A 19,981-nucleotide genomic window follows, 5' to 3' on the forward strand; every position below is an offset into this window, starting at 1 on the left:
TTGGTGGAGCACTGCTGGCCAGCTGGCTCTGCCCAACAACTGGGAGCCACCAGACAAGCCCAGCCCTACCCCAGATGCAAGGAGCCACAGGGGAAACTGGGCAAGCTCCCAGCAGGGAGCCACCAGACCCCATTCCACTGCCCTGAGTCCCCCACATCCCCAAGCCCCATTCCTGACTCCTTCACACACACCCCTACCACACGTGAAGCCCCCTGCCCTGACAGACCTGAGCAAAGCCAGGTAAATCTTCTAGTAACTTTATATGTTATACAACCATGACAGAATACGCTGATCTGGCTCTTAAAACTTGAGCATTAACATCATGAAATAAGAGATACAAGATGACTTGCTAAAAAGAGCTGTTTCTATAAGCATCAAATGCAGGGAAAATAAAAATGATCTCTCAAAGGAAAAATATTAATTGGAAACAACAAAAGCATAGAAACAAAAATACTTAAATAAGAAAAAGTTTCCTTAAAGCCTACCACTATGGTTGCTCTATTTTCAATATTAAACTTATTTCTCACCCTAAAGTATTCCTCCATCTTCAGCTTACCATAAAGAATTACCAATACTAATTTTTAAATTTGCTTTTTTCTTAAATATTGTCCCACTTTTGAGAAATAACCAAAATGGAAGATGTCAACTGCTCTCTCTCCTACCTAAGATAAATGTTCCATTTTTCTTATGTGTCTACTTCCATTTCTGGTCCATTATCACTTACAATATTGCTGTTTTACTGAGTTAGCAATGAAAATACAGAAATATGCATAACTACTCACAGTAATAGTGTCCAAGAGCTTTGCCATATGTTTAATAATTTCACCATGGTGCGCAGGCTGTGTCTGTAGCAGTTTCTTAATGACAACCACACTTTCAGCAACTACTATTTCTGAAAACAACAAAAACAAGTTACAACTTATTTTAAAAAAGTGTTTATGTGTACGGAACAGAAATCATGTGCATCAAATTATCTAATGTTTAGCAACTGTACATGATCTAACAAGTTTAACTGCAGAACTACTTTCATTTATAATACTAACAAATATACAGATCACACTAGAAAACTGAAGACAAACCCTGCTCCAACAAACAAGTTATGAGAGGAAAACAAAAGGTGGAGGGATTGTGGTAACAGATAACAAAAGCAAATATTCACACTTCCTGCCCATTCCTTTTAATTAAGATATAAGCTGTGTCTACACATGCATGCTACTTCGAAGTAGCGGCACTAACTTCGAAATAGCACCCGTCGCGGCTACACGCGTCGGGCGCTATTTCAAAGTTAACTTCGACGTTAGGCGGCGAGACGTCGAAGTCGCTAACCTCATGAGGGGATCGGAATAGCGCCCTACTTCGACGTTCAACGTCGAAGTAGGGACCGTGTAGACGATCCGCGTCCCGCAACGTCGAAATTGCCGGGTCCTCCATGGCGGCCATCAGCTGGGGGGTTGAGAGATGCTCTCTCTCCAGCCCCTGCGGGGCTCTATGGTCACCGTGGGCAGCAGCCCTTAGCCCAGGGCTTCTGGCTGCTGCTGCGGCAGCTGGGGATCCATGCTGCAGGCACAGGGTCTGCAACCAGTTTTAGGCTCTGTGTATCTTGTGTTGTTTAGTGCAACTGTGTCTGGGAGGGGCCCTTTAAGGGAGCGGCTTGCGGTTGAGTCCGCCCTGTGACCCTGTCTGCAGCTGTGCCTGGCACCCTTATTTCGATGTGTGCTACTTTGGCGTGTAGACGTACCCTCGCAGCGCCTATTTCGATGTGGTGCCGCGCAACGTCGAAGTTGAACGTTGACGTTGCCAGCCCTGGAGGACGTGTGGACGTTATTCATCGAAATAGCCTATTTCGATGTTGCTATATCGAAATAAGCTATTTCGATGTTGGCTTCACGTGTAGACGTAGCCATAGTGTGTCTATACTTATTATTTTTAATTTTGCTTAAGTCGTTGTAGAGCCACACATTATTCCACATATTTAAAACGACTCTAAAAATAGTTTATTCAGAAAATTGCCACTTAATTCAACAGTAAAAACAACAAAATACTGTACATTTGCACACTCAGACACCAATCCTGGATCCTCTCTTCTAAATTCACAACCTAATCTCTAGTACATTCAAATAAGGATCCTAAATAGGTAAGCTGTTTGAAGATTTATGTCTAAACCATGCGCTGGAGTGCTCATTACTGTAGCAAGTAACAACTGTGGCCTGATCAACTTGTATGAAATAACAGTTTTTTGAAGCTCGAAAACCTCATTGGTGCACAAATACTCTCACATAAAGAAATACAAGGAAAAGTCAAACACAGTCAAGGCTGAAACCAAAGCAATAAATACACAGACTGACAATGTAACAGAGGCTATTTTTATTTTTAATCTTCATGTCCATTAGGAAAAACTGAACTATTTTTCCTCATATATGTACTTTTAAAACAATCACTGGAGAATTTTCTATTTCCTCAAATAGATCACAGCATCCTTATATTTAAACAGTTCACCCAACACATAGCTCATTCGTTTTCAATTTACATCTCTAAATCACAAAGTACTAGGGGGCAATCCCTTAAATATTATCATGGTCACCTAGAAATTAGGAAAGATCAATATGGTGGACTTAAAAATTACAATTGCTGTCCATAGATACCTCCTGAACCTCTGAAGATTGTTAAGTTTTAGCCTGCAGCTGTGTGTGTCATCCTCCATTTGACATGACAACTGAGTCATTTCTCTAAACTAATTTCTTCAATCAAGGTTAAGATTATGCAATTAGAGAGAGAGAGAGAGAGAAATCAAGGCTTATCTGAATGGGGAAAAAATTAACCCAAATTAACTAAAAAGTGTGAATTTAATGTAGACTGAATTTTCTAAACCAAATTAAGGTCACTTTTATTCTAACCAAGGCTGTCCACACAGGGATTTAATGAAATGTAAATACGCTATAATCTGTATCACCTGAAGGTGTGAATTTAATCGTCCTGACAGTCCCCATGTAGATAAACCCTAACTTTCAAAATGTATGCGTTCCATGGATACAAAAGATTTATGAAATTTGACAGTCCAGGTCAGTATTTCTCAACCTTTTTTATTTAAAAAAAAAAGTATCCCTTTTAAAAAGTACCCTCAGTATATACAATATACAAAAAGTATATAAGTACCCTCAGCATATATAATTCTCAGACAATATTTTTTTCTCTACCTTTGCAACACATTTGTTTAAACAACTTAATCATAACTGATTGGTGTGAAGAAACTGCCTATAGGCAATAAACTTGCCATCATACTCATGGATAATGCAAAAGGATAAATAAATAATTAGATGAACATAAAATTAGTCAATTTTTTAATTCAGTAAAAAGGCTAAGAAACACTGAGTTAACATACCCTCTAGAAGAGCTGTGTGTACCACCCACACATACCCCTGAATGAGAACCACTGGTCTAGGTTATTTTGGAGAGCATTTTGTACCCTTCATCACTTCCATAAATTGTAATGCAAGAACAAGAAAAACAAGTCAAACTTGCCAAGCAACAGTTTTCAAATAAACCTATAAGCAGTTTTGGGAGAAAGGAGGTTGAAGGCGGAAGAAAAAAGAATTCCTCCAAATAATATTTGTAATTTCATGTTCCCTGAATCCTACTTGGTGGTGAGGGTAAGTGAGCAGAAAATTAAAACCAGAGTGTGTATGTGTGAAATACAATCTGGACCAACTGGTTAATTTAACTAATTCATTTTCCAATGCATCAGTCTTCAAGACTCTCTCTACGCCTTTTAGTATAAATCTGATTTAACCAGTAAATTCTCAAGCTATGTGCTATGTTGGATGTTGCCAGAAAAAAAAAAAGAGAAGTTACTCACCTATGTAGTAACGATGGTTCTTCAAGATGTGTCCCCGTGGGTGCTCCACAGTAGGTGTCGGGCTCACCCCGGCACCGCAGATAGGAAATCTTTAGCAGTCTCCGTCGGGTTGCGCATGCGCCGATGCGTGCCGGCCCTTCGCGTGCCTTCGGTCACATGCGCGATCCGGTCCCCGCCAGTTCCTTGACCAACTGCCCCGGATGCTTCTGAAAAACACAAAAACAGAGCTCCGAAGCGGGGAGGATGGGCGGGTAGTGGAGCACCCACGGGGACGCATCTCAAAGAACCATCGTTACTACACAGGTGAGTAACTTCTCTTTCTTCTTCGAGTGGTCCCTGTGGGTGCTCCACAATAGGTGACTACCCAGCAGTGACCCCAATTAAGGAGGTGGGTGTCCGCTTATGTGCGGCTTGCCCTTGATAGGACTGCTGCTGATAGGCGTGTATCCTCATCGAACACCCGGTGCATGGCATAATGCTTGGCAAAGGTGTCGTAAGATGACCAAGTCGCCGCTCTGCAGATGTCTTAACGCGATGCTTTTGAAGAAGGCCGTCGACATTGCCATCACTCTGGTGGAGAGAGCTCTGGGCGGAACTAGCAGAGGGGTCTTACTGAGCTCATAGCACAGTCTTATGCAGGATATGATGTGATTTGAAATTCTTTGTGAGGATAGGCCCTCCCCTTTCAACCTGGGTGCAAGAGACACCAGGAGCCTGTCTGTTTTCCAGAAGGACTTAGTTCTGTCTATGTAAAAGGCCAACGCCCTCCTTACGTCTAGGAGGTGCAGCCATGCCTCTTTGCTGGAGTTGTGCAGCTTAGGATAAAATGAGGGTAATACTATTGTTTCGTTAATGTGGAACTCTGAGGAAACCTTTGGAAGGAAAGCCGGGTGTAATCGTAAGATCACCGCTTCTTTTGAGAATACTGTGCAGGGTGGCGTTGCCATTATTGCTGTGAGTTCACTCACCCTGCGGGCTGATGTGATGGCGAGAAGGAAGGTTGTTTTCAGGGTAAGTAGCCGGAGGGGTACCGTAGCCAATGGTTCAAAGGGTGGTCCCGAAAGTGTGTGGAGGACCAAGTCCAAATTCCACGACGGTGATAGCGGTTTCCAAGGGGGGGTACAGGTTTACCAGCCCCTTTAAGAACCGTGTGACCATAGGATGAGCAAATATGGTTGGTCCTTCCTCTTTATGTTGAAACGCTGATATAGTTGCAAGATGGACCTTTAGAGAAGATAGGGAGAGTCCGTCTTGTTTTAGCTCCAGCAGGTAGTCTAGAATTGCAGTTATAGGGACGCCCTGAGGGGCCAACTGCTTGGAAGAGCACCAGCAGATGAATCGTTTCCACTTTTGCGCGTAAGTCCTTCTGGTGGAAGTCCTTCAACTGGACTCCAAGACGCATTTCACTCCCTCCGAACATGTGCTCTAAGGCGCTGAGCCATGGATTAGCCATGCCTGTAGGCGGAGTCTTTGAGGGTGTGGGTGCACTATGGACCCCTGAGCCTGCGTGAGAAGGTCCGGCACTACCAGTAGGGGGAGTGGCGGGCGGCATGAGATGCGCAGAAGTAGAGGAAACCATTGCTGTCAGTCCCAGGTTGGGACTATCAGTATTATGCGTGCTCTCTCTCTTTTGGCTTTCTCTAGAACCTTGTGAATGAGTGACGTGGGAAGGAACGCATAAAGTAGAGGGCCCTTCTATGGCACCGTGAAGGTGTCCCCCCAAGGATCCCTGTCCTATGCCTGCTCTGCAGCAGTACTGAGGGCATTGTTTGTTGTTTTAAGTGGCAAACAGATCGATTTGGGGAACCCCTCATTTGTGAAAAACTTGTTGGGGCAGATCGGCGTGGATCTGCCACTCGTGCATGAGCGCAAATCGCCTGCCTAGCTGGTCCACCTTCACGTTGTGGACACTGGGTAGGTATGAGGCTTTCAGCGTTATATTGTTGGCAACGCACCAGTTCCACAACCGGACTGCCTCCGCACATAGCACACAGGATCTGGCCCCTCCTTGCTGGATGATATAACACATGGTGGTGGCGTTGTCGGTATTTATCCCGACTACTTTGCTGTGCAGGTATTTCCGAAAACGTCTGCACGCGTTGAACACTGCTCTGAGTTCTAGTATGTTTATGTGTAATGTCTTTTACACAGGGGACCATAGCCCCTGAGTTACTTTGTTGCTGATGTGCACCCCCCATCCCATGTGGGATGCGTCTGTCATAAGAAAAATCGCAATTTGTGGCTGGAAGGGCACCCCTACTACTAAGTTCTTGAGATCTGCCCACCACGCCAGAGACCGGCGCACCTCTGCTGTGGGCGATACTGCCCTGTGGATGGTATGGACTATCGGTTTGTAAACGCTCGCCAGCCAATGCTGCAGGCCCCGCATATGCAGCTTGGCATTCTGTACCACGAACGTGGTGGTCGCCACGTGCCCCAACAGTTGTAGACATGTTAGGATTGGCACCGTGGGGCTGTACGTCATCACTTGTACCAGGGATCTGATGGTGCAGAAACGGGCCTCAGGCAGGTATACTCTTGATGTAGTAGAGTCTATGCGTGCCCTTATGAACTCTGTATTCTGCGTAGGCTCAGTCTTTGATTTCGAGAGGTTGATAACTGGGCCCAACGAGGTGAATGTGTTTGTAGTGATGTGTGTCATGCATAGGATCTCTGCTTTTGAGGCCCCTTTCAGTAGGCAGTTGTCCAGGTATGGAAAAATGAACACACCCTGTCTGTGTAGGTAAGCTGATACTACTGCCAGTGTTTTGGTGAACACTCTGGGTGCTGAAGAGAGACCGAACAGAAGAACTCTGTATTGGAAGTGCTCCCTGCCTACTGTGAAGCGGAGGAAACGTCTGTGTGCCACGTGAATAGTTATATGAAAATACGTGTCCTGCAAGTCGAGGGCTGCAAACCAGTCTCCATTGTCCAATGCCGTAAGTATGGAGGCAATTGTAATCATCCTGAAATGCTGTTTGCGCAGATGCCGGTTGAGGGCCCATAGGTCCAGGATTGGTCTCCAGCCCCCCGTCTTCTTCTCTGTTAGGAAGTACCGGGAGTTGAACCCTTTCCCTCGGAATTGTTCTGGAACTCTCTCCACCGCCCCTATGAACATGAGATGGTCCACCTCCTGCTTTAATCTTGTCTCGTAGGAGGGGTCCTTGAAGGAGGACTGGATGGGCGGTTTCGGTGGAGGTAGTTTTTGGAAGGGGATCACGTATCCCATGGCTATAATCTCCAGTACCCATTTGTCTGTGCTGATGTTTTGCCATTGAGAGTAGAACGGTTTAAGCCAATGGTGGAACATGTGTTGGGATTGGCATTGAGGGATGGTGTTGATATTGCAGTCCTCGACATACCCATCAAACTTGCTGTCTCAAGGCTTGCCCCGAGGGTGCGCGACCCTGCTGGGGGCGTCGTCTGGGGGCCCTATACTGTTGCTGCTGGTGGTGGCGCCCTTGGTCATAACTCTGTTGGTATTGTGTACGCTGAGGTTGATAAGCATAGCACCTTTGCTGGGGGTAAAACTTCTTCCTCCTGTACAGAGGGGTATATATACCCAGGGTCCTAAGCGTGGTTCGAGTCCTTGCTGGAGCATACGACCTAGTCAGTTGAATCTGCGAATAACTTCTGTTTATCAAATGGAAGGTCTACGATTTTTGTTTGCAGATCTCTGGGAATGCCAGACGTCTGGAGCCACGATTCCCTACGCATTACCACTGCTGTGGCTGTGGAGCGTGCTGCCGTGTCTGCCACGTCCAGGGCAATCTGGACTCCGTGAGGCTGCGTAGCCCTCTTGGACGATCACTTTTAGCACCGGTTTCTTATCCTCTGGAAGGAAATCCATGAGGGAAGCAAGTCTGGAATAATTGTCAAAGTTGTGGTTTGACAGGTGTGCTACATAGTTTGCCATTCTGAGTAGTACGGTAGAGGAGGAATAGACTTTCCTACTGAACGTGTCTAATTTCCTCGCATCTTTTTCTGATCCTCCTGATTTATATTGGGGTGTCTTGGATCTCTGCTGTGATGATTCAACTACCAGTGAATTTGGCTGAGGGTGGCTGAACAGGAATTCCATGCCCTTGGCTGGAACAAAGTATTTTTTATCCGCCCTCTTATTTGTGGGAGGGGTGGATGCTGGAGTCTGCCATACGTTGGTGGCTGATTCCATAATAGCTTCATCTAGTGGGATAGCGATCTTAGATGAACCCAGGGGTCTTAAATTTTTCAGGAGTTTATGATGTTTCTCCTGCACCTCCACTATGTGAATGTCCTGTGTTTGTGCTACCCTCTTGAATAGTTCTTGGAATTGCCTAAGGTCGTCCGGGGGGGGGCGGGAATATCCCCGGGGACAGTCCCCTCATCTGGGGAGGACACAGAAGCATCGCTATGATATACCTCCCCTAATTCCTTCGATTCCTGGATTTGTTCATATGCTTGCCCTTTTGAGGATTCAGAGGGGAGGTCCAGGGCCTGTGGACCAACATCCGCCTGGGGAGGCTGTGTCCTTCTCACGGGGTGAGACTGTGTGAAGGGGTGTTGGCGAGGTGTGGGTGGGGATCTACCCCTGGACCTGGACCCCCTGTGCCAGTGTTCAGTATGGTAGGGATGGCCATAACAGCAGGGGCCAGGGCCCGGTGATGGGGATCTAGACCATGATTGGAAAACGTACGCATGGGGTCTAGACGAGCGTGACCTCCGTGATGACGCTGACAGCAGTGGGGATGCTCTGTGATAGTATTCATAGGGGTCCCTACTGGAGATTGGCGAAGGTTGTCTGAGCCAGGGGGATGGTGGTTGAAGGAACGGGGATGGAGGTCTGAAGCAGGCCATTGGAGTTGCTGCCCAATGTATTTCTGGGGGAGGGGAGCTAGGCGATAACAGCAATGCGGTGGCCTCCGGGGATGGGCTGTGGTGCTGTGTTTTAGCCTTTGTTTTTCCCCGTCCCTGCGAAGCAGGCACCGCCCCTTCCCATGCCGGGGACGTCGGCGCCGTTGTGGGTGCTGCGCTCGGTGCCCCTGTGCATGGCGCCGCGTGGATAGCTTCCTCCAGCACCGTTGGGTCCCGTGCCGGGTGCCCCTGATCTGGGGCCGTCAGTGCCCCAGGGCTTGGTGCCATGGGAGTTAGTGCCGCCGATGACGGCGCCTGCGGCGCCCCCCGTGCCAACTGCTTAATGGTTGGAAGCTCCGGCGCAGTTGCATGCACTACGGTCATCCCGCTTTGAGCAGCCCGTGGGTCAGAGGCCTGTGCTCCGCTCGTCCTGCTCACAGGTGTTACCGGCAAGGATCGAGCTGGAGAAAGCTTCCTTTTCTTTTGTACAGAGGAGGTTAGGGAAGCCGCCTTCCTCTTGTGCGACCCTGAGGGCCCCTCCTTATGGGGCTTCTCCGATGGTTCAGGTTGGAGGGCCTTATCAAATAAAATCATTTTCAGACTCATCTCCCTCTCCTTTCTGGCTCTGGCCGTCAGCTTGGAGCAGTGAAGACACTTTTGTGGAATGTGGGCCTCCCCAAGGCAACGAATGCACTTGCTATGCCCATCTGAGGCAGGCACGGCCACGCGGCATGACGCACATTTCTTAAACCCTAGCGAGGACATCTCGGCCCGCGCGTTTAGTCTTTGAATGTTAATGGGGCACTTAACAGCTAATCCGTCCTGGAATAAACCAACGTTCGCGGCTTTTAGGATAGCAGACCGCTTAAGGCGGCTGCCTCCGTTCTTCTTTCTCCCTCTCTTTTTTTTTTTTTTTAACTATATCTACATTTAACGAAAACAACTTTAACAATGCTAACTAAAACTATCAAAGTAATAACTATTAACAAGATAAACAAAATCAAGAGATAGTTTTATCTTTCTCAGGCGTTGGAGCCTGAGTGGAATCCATCTGCAGCCGTTGGCGGTTGAGAAGGAACTGGCGGGGACTGGATCGCGCATGTGACCGAAGGCGTGCAAAGGGCCAGCGCGCATCGGCACATACGTGACCCGACGGAGACTGCTAAAGATTTCTGATCTGCGGCGCCAGGGCGAGCCCAACACCCACTGTGGAGCACCCACAGGGACCACTCGAAGAAGAAAAAAAGTTTAGTTTAACTAATCCTTGTGACGTGTTTAATTTTCTAACTAGGTTTAGAATGTATCACCCAAATACACAGTACAGAAAGCTGCAATAAGAGAATTCTAGAGTTGCCAGTCGCCACTGAGTGTTATTTTCTTATTTTACACTACATAACACATGCCCCCCCACCTTGAAATATCATGGTCACCCACCATAGTAGTAATGCTATAAGCCTATTCCCTACTTTACTTCAGCACAACTCAGCTTTCCCAAGGGAACCCCACCCAGGACATATTTTCTCAAAAAAAATATCACATGCCAGGTGAGTTCATAGGGCTTACTCCAAATGAAATGCACTCCAAGCGCAGTCAGTCTTAATTTTTTTGGTAACTTGGAATCAGATTTGCGCGCTGACTGAAGGAAAAAAAACACAACTGAATAAGAGTGAAAAGAACTACTATTCAAAATCATTTTGAATTTTGTTTCAGAATCCCAATTAAATGTAAGAGATACAGATTGTCTATCCTCAATAACTTTAGCGTTAACCATTGGTACTTTTAGGAGCAGTGCTGCAACTAAATGTATTTCAGACAAAGTTTCAGAAGTAAGGAAAAGATTTCAATTATCTAGTAAAACCAGCACCATGGAAGGGTATGTATTAAAGCACCAGCAAATACCAACAAGATACTATGGATGAAAAGACTGCATGGTTAATTTATGCCACAAATTCTTCTTCTAACATTTTTAACAATAAACACTTTCATTTATATGGTTGAGTCCTTATAACCAGGCTACACTCCACCTGGTAGAGCAAAAATAAGTAGAAGCTGGCTAGATACAATGTATGGGAAGGAACTTGAAGACTGTGCAAGAAATACTGAGGGGAAAGTTGCCAATTTAAGACGATGTGTGAGCAACATACATGAAGATCCACAAATATGTGCTCACGTGACAACAGAAGACAAGGCTGCATATCTTTCGGAAACAAACAGATACATCAGGAAATGCCCATACAAAAGAATATTTAAAAGAAGTTGCAGTGAAAGCTGTAATAAATTGTGAAAAAAAAATTCAGCTGTTATGTGCACAGACAAGGTTGCAAAGGTGGCAAAGATAAGAAGATACTTAAAAGAAATTGAAGCATGCTTCTTAATAACATGTGGCTGCAGTGCCGATTTAGTACATCTTTTAGCCAAAGACTTAAGTACATCTTCTCCAGAAATAAAATAAAATGTTGAAGTCATAAAACACTTCCGTAACAATCATTATGCTTCATTTTTGAAGAAAGAATTCTGCCTGAAAATGTTAAATAGAATTCTGTGGTTTATTGTTTTGAACAATTTATAAACAACTGACCTATTCTCATACAATTTTGTGAAGAAAACCATGATTAAATAGATGGAAGTATCTCATCCAAATCATCTAACACTGGACAAAAGAGGAACACAGAGGACATGCTCAGTTTACCAAAACCTATCATATATCACCTTAAACTTCAGAGAAATTGTTGCTGCATTCTTGATACTGTTGAAATCTGGAAGGCATTTTAAGAGGCACAGAAAAAAAGAAATGCCTCACAAGAAACAAACTACAGGCAATAAAAGAGAATGGATCAAACTAACTCCACCTCATTTTCTTGTGCACATTCTTAACCCCAGATACAAAGGCAGATGCCTAACTTCTGAAGATGATGGTGCTGCCATGGCATGGGCATCTCAAAATAACTCCTTAATTATTCATGGTCATTAGTCATAATAAATTACAGGGCTGGAGTGAAACCGTATAATCAGTACGTGTTTACTGGTGATATTTTGAACCAAGTCACTTGCCTGAGTTGGTAGGAAAATTGGTATGGAATGGTATCGGAATGAGTATTCAACTCAGGATAGACAGATCACTAAAAATGCCTTTGACTTATCACAACTCATCAAAACCAAACTGTGTTCAGCCACACAAAATTCTATTTTAGTAATCCTTGGTGATGTAGTTGAAAATAAAACTAAAAAAAAAAAATCACATTGTGAGTTGATTTGAATGGTACAGACTACAGTAATTTCCCAAATGAGAATTTAGTCACCACAGCATCATTCAGAAAACCACAAACAAATTATTTACAAAGAATTTACAGAATATTAAAATGGTACTGGGAAAAACAAGAGTTCTGAATGAAGCTCCAACTTGTAGTGCAATTTTTTTTTTATGATAGATGGAGTTGACTAGGAAAATGTAGTTCATTAGTTATAAATGTTAACCAGTGGGTGAAGCACTTAAATATGACACTGAAGAGACTATTTCATGCATATTAAAGAATCTGTGTAAAAGGCATTTCAAAAGAGTTTAAGATATATTCATTCCAAATATACTCATTTGGAGGGTACAGCCTAATTGAACCACAGGAAGGCAGTATGAACCAACTATTTTAGACAATGAAAAGGTATGCAAAAAGCTAGAACTAAATGTCAGACCGTTTTTCTTTGTAACACACTTGCTGGTTGTGTTGCTATGTGACAACCTTTTCTATACTCCAAGCTCTCACCTTGTTGATACTCCCCTACTAGACTCCTCAGCTAACGCATGACCTTGACCCTTAAATTAAGTTCAAGATAAAGTAGAAGCTTGAATATCCAGCAAACCTAGGGAATGAGGGTTGCCAGATAATCAAATTTTCTGCACAGTAGAGTGGGGATGCTGGCCCCACTCTGGTGTCAGGCCCCAGCCAGGAAGCCAGCCTTCAGTGCTGCCAGCCCCCGCCAAGTGGCTGGCAGCAGGCACCCCGGCAGACTGCCCCAGACAGATCCCCACTCCGACAGCTTGGCGACAGATGCCCCGGGCAGGAGTGCCTGTTAACCAAGCATGCTGGTTAGCAGATTTCCAGGTAACATGGCTTTTACTGAATATGTTATGCAATACAATATGCGCAGTTAAAGTTCTTTTTTATTTTATTAATGATAGAGAAGATAGCACAAGCTCCAGTTTTATTCCTATTATGAAGTAAAGTGAATACTTATTCACACTGATATTTATCTACCAGGAAAGTAAATGTTAAACTTCTGCTTACTGATCTGATGAAGTGAGTCTGTGCTCACGAAAGCTCATGCTCAAAACTTTTCTGTTAGTCAAAAAGGTGCCACAGGACCCTTCATTGCTTCTGCTTACTGTAATTGCATTTTCATACTCTAGAGTCTTAAAAAACAATGAACTTGTACACGTTTAGTGCAACCTGAAATGAAAAAACAGCTTGGTGGCCTCCAAACAAGAAAACTTGCTGAAAATCCAGTTTGCACACTCAGGATAAAACAAAGTGGCAGCTTCATATCTTGTCCAGCTCCAACATGTTTGATACAAATTTCTCAATCTTAATGGGACCAGGAACAAAGAACCCACCTTAGCAAAGCAACTGTTTCAAGAAATGTAGCAATCATGTGGGAATTTTCATAGATAAGACAGGCGAGCTATCAGAACATCTGATGTGCTGAGGAAAGCACAAGGAAATGAGAAAGACCAATTCTAAGACTTGCCATACGAGGCTTGGAAAGGAGAGAAGAGGTAATTCAGGTTGGAGTCTGTTTTGTTTGTGTAGGTAAAAATGCTATAATGTAAAAGCTTCTGTTCACAAAATCTGTAAATCAGTTTGTGAAGATTTGCTCAAAATTGAAACTCAGCAAAAAGTGTACAGTAAGCTGGATCATGACCAAAACTTCATCTCACTCAGACACATTCGTGGGTGCCCTGACTCCAAATTATAGTATATCCCTGCACCAGTATACCATGGGCAACTAAGGGTTCCTTGTACCATCTTGTATAATCAATTACATGTGATCAAATATTTGAAAAAAAGCAAAAAGGAAGTTATTGCAGAGATATGGAGCAAAGAATCAGTAGAGATGCTTAATAAAAAGTGCCGAGAACCTTTCAACACCTGTTTGCAGTGACAGCCACAACAGGCCCAGGTCTGAAGGAAGCCTGGATCCCTTTCTCCAGGAGGGGCAGGGCTAAGGACAAAAGCGCCTGCTGCCACTGCTGCCCCTCCACCCCCACCCCCAAAATCCATGCACGGAGCAGTGAGACAGCACTGCTGTGGCATTTCTAAGGGCTGATGGCTGGAGCACCGAGCCCCTTTGAAATGCCAGGCCCCGGGGCAACCGCCCTTTGTGCCCCTCTGATTTAGATATGATTGAAAAAGGGGCATCACAAACTTCTGAAAGCTGAAAACGTCATGAGAGGATGCTCATTACTTTCAATTAAATCTGTAAGCAGGGAGAAGACAACCTGTATAATTATTGTATATCCTGGTAGCTGGACACATACTGGGTGAACAAAGCTGTTCAGAAATGACCAAGAAATCTTTAACTTGGGCTGATGTTCATTTTGCCATTAGACGGATAAAAATATTCTATACTAACATGAATTAAAGGCAGGAGCATGCTGGAAGAAACATTTTCATTTACCCAGAAAGATAGTGGGTGTAAGAAGAGACGAAAAACCTATGTTGTGTTATTCAGGGTCTCCAGTGACAAAAATGAAAAACATGGATATAAGGAACTGAAAACCATATTCAAACAGTGATGCTTTTAGAGACTGAATTAAGCTACGGTCTCATTTGCCTTTACAAAAAACAAGCTAAATAATTAATGTTTGTACAATATGAGTCTCCCTCCCTCCTTCCCCCGCCAAGGAAAAAGATACAATAGCCAAAATGTTCAGATCTCAACATGAAAGTATATTTAGGTATTTTTTAAAAGTGATAAGCTCTCAAAAATCCCACTGACATAAATGACAACAATAGGAGCTTATTTTTCTTTCAGTGATGCTAATGAGGCCTCTTAGTTGCCTAAACAAGAATTAACAAACATAACTGTTATGTTTTGAGGATTATTATTTATTCCTTTTCTATACCATTATTCAGAGTTACTGAGTTTGGCTGGTCTACACTGTCTTGGGTAAATCGATCTAAGTCACGCAACACAACTGATGTGGCCATTGTTAAATCCACCTACCTCCGAGGCTACACTGCATTGTGTCAACAGGACTGCGTCTCTCGTTGACTTCCCTTATGCTTCTCGGGGAGGTGGAATAGATATAATGTGTGATCACCAGATCTGATAAACCAATGCTCACTGTACCTAGAATAACAGTGATGACGTACCAGCCAGGACAGACTAGCTCTCAATCTTTAAAGCTAATTCCTCTGAAGACTTGAGTATTTCAATGTAGATTTTGACATTCAACACCTCTCTGATTATTCTACAATTTCATGTACCACCAGCGCCTTTATCAAAGGCAGATTTGTAGTGTTTTGCTGTAACTTTTCTATTCGGCCTATATACATTCCTTGTGCACCTAAGCAACTTATAACTGTTCCATTTTGTGTACAAAATTAACAAGAAACTAAACTACAAAACCAAACCAAGTTTGGCATTGCCTATCACAAAACTATTTAATATGCCTTTTGATCTCACCATTTATATGTACAAAATGCCATTCCCCTGCTTTCAGCACCCTCTTCAGGCTAACTGTTTTTAATACAACTGAACGTACTATTCAACAAAACGTTAAACTACTGTTCTCTGTGAGAAACACTGGACATTTTAAATTACTGGCAATTATGGGTGTCAATGCACAAGAAAACAGAGTAATGCATTGCTTTGTCTAAACCAGAGTGAGGAGTCACCAACTATGAAAACAATTTCAAACCACAGGATAAGTCACATAGTATTACTATTGTCAAGCTGCGTTTCATACTCCATAATCCACTTAACTGACTTCAAACAGAAATCATGATTCAACATACTTTTTTAATCTCTTGTGACCTGTGGATCCAGCCAAGATCATTATTCAAGTTACTATCACCCAAAAACACAAATGGAACAGTTAACTTACCATCCCTGTTGGACAGCAAACACACTAGGCCATTCAGACATGTGTCAGTCACTTCTGAGATGTTAGTTGAACACCTGCCTATAGCCTGAATTGTAGCTGCGGCAAACTGTTTATCTTGGCTTTTCACATAGGTCTGGAAAAAGACAGGATTTCCGTTAGTCAACACAATGGTCTTATTAACCAGAAACTTACCTTACTATCTATATTAAATGTACCTTTGAGTAAATGTAATTTACCAAACTACATTGCACATTAGAAATTATGCTATTACCTTGTACATATGCTATTTTACATATTGTCTTGCCAGCGTCTCTCATTTGTAGCAATGGAGACCTCCAGCTAGAGGAGGAGTGTGTGTGGAGGGCAATTATCTAAAAGCAAACATTAATTTGAGTGCAAGGCTAAAGGCATTGACGAAGAGGTTTCAGTTCATTTAACTAGATGCATCTGTAAAGCTACGAATAACCAACCTGCCTGAAAAGAGAACCCATTTCTTTTGGGAAAGCCAAGTCTGAGAACTGGAGAAATGGTAACAGCTGCCAGAAGAGAGGAGAGAAAGAATACCAGTAGTTGATACTACAGACTGCACATCTGGCAAAGATGTATGAAGCAAAAGGAAAATACAATCAAAAACATTATACTCCATTGCAGTTATTTAAAGAAGAGGCATTAGCATCCAGTGACAGTAACCAAATGTTGACTCTAGAACATTATCTTAACCCAGCTTAAGAATGGAATTCAGTTGGCAGGATTTGTTTTAAAACAGCTGAGTTTCATTCTTCACATTTTTGCCTTTCTACAACTGGTAACAGTTTGCAGAAACATTGAAAGCAAAAGTTAAAATAATTCTAAATCCCAGCAAAGCTCAATGTGGTCTCAGTTTCATAAAAAGAACACATTCTATAGCAACAGAACTACCATTTGAATTTTTCCAAGTTCATTTACAGACTATATGTAATAAATAACACAATGCAATTTATGCAAGAAAAATACTCTTGAATTTTGCACAGACCTGAAATTCTCGAAGTAGTGTTGATATGTTGGCCTCATTTGCTAAATTTGTCAAGATTTCAAGCTGAAGGAGAGAATCATTATTTTATTATAAGTTGTTTACACTAAGTAGAAGACTTTTTGAAGAAATTACATGCATATTGTACTTTATCTACAGGAAAAGTAGTACTTAAAACTTAACAGAAATCTGAAGTACATTGAAATGTTTACATCCTCCAAAACCTAAGGAATGCGCTTTCAAAGCTTGCGGTTATGCATTTCCCACTAGCTGTAGCTATACATAGCACCACTGTATTACAAGTGTTTTGGAAATACAGTTGGTTGCGTGTTTTCCAAAATGATGTAAACTAAACAAAGAAAAAGCATAGGACATATCAGGCTGAGAAAGTGATAAAGTGCTAGACAGCAATGAATGAATTTTCCGTAACTGACGTTCAAAGCAGCTGTAATCAAGAGTCACAACATAAGAATGGCAAGAATGGATCAGCTCAAATGTCCATCTAGCCCAGTGTCCTGTCTTCTGACGGTGGCCAATGCCAAGTATCCCAAAGGAATGAAAAGAACAGGTTATCATGAAGTGATCCCTCCACTTTTACCCATTTCTAGCTTCTGACAGACAGAGGCTAGGGACACCATTCCTACCCATTCTGGCGAACGGCCATTTATCCTTATTTCAGAGAAACAGATGCCTCCTTACCATTCATCAAATTCTGTTTAGACAAACGACATCCCAGCCTCAAAAAGTGTCTCCCTAATGTCTGATGAGGAGAAGGATAAAATCACTGTTGATATGCTACACCTGTGTAAATCAGCAGAAGTTTCATACTTCAAGCCAGTATCAACACTCAAGCAGGAAAAGTTCCCTACTTTGGAACCTCTCACGCAATCTAAATGCAGAACAAATCCAGAAAAGGACTTCTAGTGAAGGGAAACAGCTGACAATATGAATTGAAGGCCTGCCTTCACTAGCAGCCAGATTGACAGGCAGCACTCTCCCATCGACTCTTGTACTCCATCAGAACAAGAAGAGGAAAGTAAGTCTATCAGAGAGCATCAGCAGTCAGCTGACCATGGTATCTAAATATGTCAACTTCAGCTATGCTATGCACATAACTGAAATTGTGCAACTTAGATGGCTTGCAGTAGTGTAGACTAAGCCTCAGTAACTGAATGAGACAGGCATCTGGATTTAGAAGACTTTTGACTACTTGTCTGGGTCTTAATAGAAAAACAAACTGCCCAACTTCTGCATACTCAAGCATTTGAGTTTTAGGTGTTAGTTTTGAACTCAGAGGCTTTTCTAATGATGTGTAAAAGAATTTAGAACCAATTAACCTTTTGGAAACACTACATGTTACATTAAATAATGGTTAGCATTTTCTCGTCTTCCTGGGCCTTAATTTAATCACCTTGTAAATTATTCCAGAATGTCCTATATCCACACCAAACATGGAGACGGAAAGGAGAGATGCCTTATTTTGTGTTTTATTATAAGCTGTTAGTTAAAAAATATGACTGAAGTACCAAGAATAATACAGGACTAGTGTGTATCAGCAGTCCTAGTAAAGTGTACTTTTCAGAAATGAAGGGTATGGTTAATATTTTTATAATATGTAGATAATATGTAGGTAGTGAGAGGAACTTCTCTCTCCCAAAACATTCCATGCTTCTGCACTCCATTTTTTGTTTGTGTGTAACAGTTTGTTGAAACATCACATGTCCTATCAAATATGTGGGACTTGCAGGGCCAACCCTCTTCTTTTAAAAAACACACACAGTTATTCCCCAATTAGCAGGCACCTCCTAATTTTAACAATTGAGTGCTCAAAGAAGCCATAAGGTCTCAATTCACCAGTTTAAAAAAGGCTAGCTTCCTCTGTAAACCCTGAACTTGGAGTTTCATATTAAACAGTCAACTTGTACTAGGATTTGTTCTCTGGTCTGTCCCCCTCGAAAATCAGGAACTCTCTAACCACCTAAGACAGAACTAAGTTAGGAAAACTCTTCTAATGTTGTCTCAGATCTCTGGGCCTTAGTAAAACCCCTGCTGAGGAAAAGATGACAAAAACTTATTAAGAAAGGGAGTCAAATATTTAGCATTCCAGTTCAATTATTTTATTTATTTTGAAATTGGAAAACACTAAACAGCAAGGTTAAGTGACTGTCTCTGAAGCTCCAGGTTTGGGGTTCAACTCTACAGATGAAACTAAAAAGTAATGCTCACTCATCTTTCCCACATGTGGAATAATTTTAGGTGCACTGAGGCATGTGGGAATGTGCACTACCTGTTGAAACAAAAAACCTAGCCATGGACACTCTGCTAATGAGCTAGGTGGCATGTGAATCTCTCCTGAGAGGCCACATACCTAACAGGGAATGTTGCTCAAGAATTCTGTACAAGCATGTATGCATGAAAAGACTTAAATCATACACTATATATACACCATACGTCCTAAATTTGAGTCCTAAATTTTGTGTTCATCTCTGCCCAGAAAGGTGAAATTCTGAACAATACTAAATCTTACCTCTCTTCCCAACTTCCTCTCACATACAGTGAGATTCTACCTCAAATTTCCTGAATTATAACATGGGAATAACATTTTTTTCCTTCATAGTAAAGAACCAAGATCTAAAAAGGAAAAACAAAGCATATCTGCCTCTTACATCAGAGTAACTCCAAGCAGACCCTTCTTCAGAGAGAGAGAAACTGCTATCTTACACAACATCTCCCCTCAGCGCATTCAGGTAGCCAAATGTACCTGGAAATCACCCACTTTCCCCCGCCCCCAATAACATCTGTAGAAATCATATTGGAAAATGTAGAAGAGTTCAGAGAGAGATGAGTTTCACAGCTGTCAAAGGCATGTTTCTTTCCTGTTAGAAAGACTAGCTAATCATACAGTGCACATGTAAAACATATACTATGTTTATAGAACATACCTTTGATGTTTTGATCATTGTTGGATCAGTTGACCTAACATAGAAACTCTTCAGGTAAGGCTCAAACATGCCCTGAAAAATAAAAGCCATTGTAGAAGTAGTTGTGCTTATGCTGAATTTAAAGCATAATTTTGAAAATGCTAAGCAAGGCATACCTTTCTTTGAATTGACATAGTTGCAATATTCTGCAGAACGATATATTGCACTTCCCTAGAAATCAAAGACATTAACATTAACATATT

At 42.6% G+C, this 19,981-nt stretch overlaps 1 protein-coding gene across 3 annotated transcripts in view; it reads right to left on the minus strand.

Moving 5' to 3' along the window:
* The window catches only part of AP3B1 (adaptor related protein complex 3 subunit beta 1), a 238,513-nt gene that overhangs the window by 119,825 nt on the left and 98,707 nt on the right, over window positions 1-19,981 (minus strand). For 2 of the 3 annotated variants that reach the window (XM_074995450.1, XM_074995452.1), the window contains exons 10-15: window positions 19,895-19,949; window positions 19,740-19,811; window positions 16,801-16,863; window positions 16,259-16,324; window positions 15,789-15,921; window positions 783-892 (exon numbers count right to left, since the gene is read on the minus strand). In XM_074995450.1, the coding sequence (XP_074851551.1) occupies window positions 783-892; window positions 15,789-15,921; window positions 16,259-16,324; window positions 16,801-16,863; window positions 19,740-19,811; window positions 19,895-19,949 (499 nt within the window). The remainder of the gene's footprint in view (window positions 1-782; window positions 893-15,788; window positions 15,922-16,258; window positions 16,325-16,800; window positions 16,864-19,739; window positions 19,812-19,894; window positions 19,950-19,981) is intronic. The other variant, XM_074995451.1, reaches the window with a different exon arrangement.

This window comes from Carettochelys insculpta, chromosome 5 (assembly GCF_033958435.1).
Source record: "Carettochelys insculpta isolate YL-2023 chromosome 5, ASM3395843v1, whole genome shotgun sequence".
Lineage (NCBI taxonomy): Eukaryota > Metazoa > Chordata > Testudines > Carettochelyidae > Carettochelys > Carettochelys insculpta.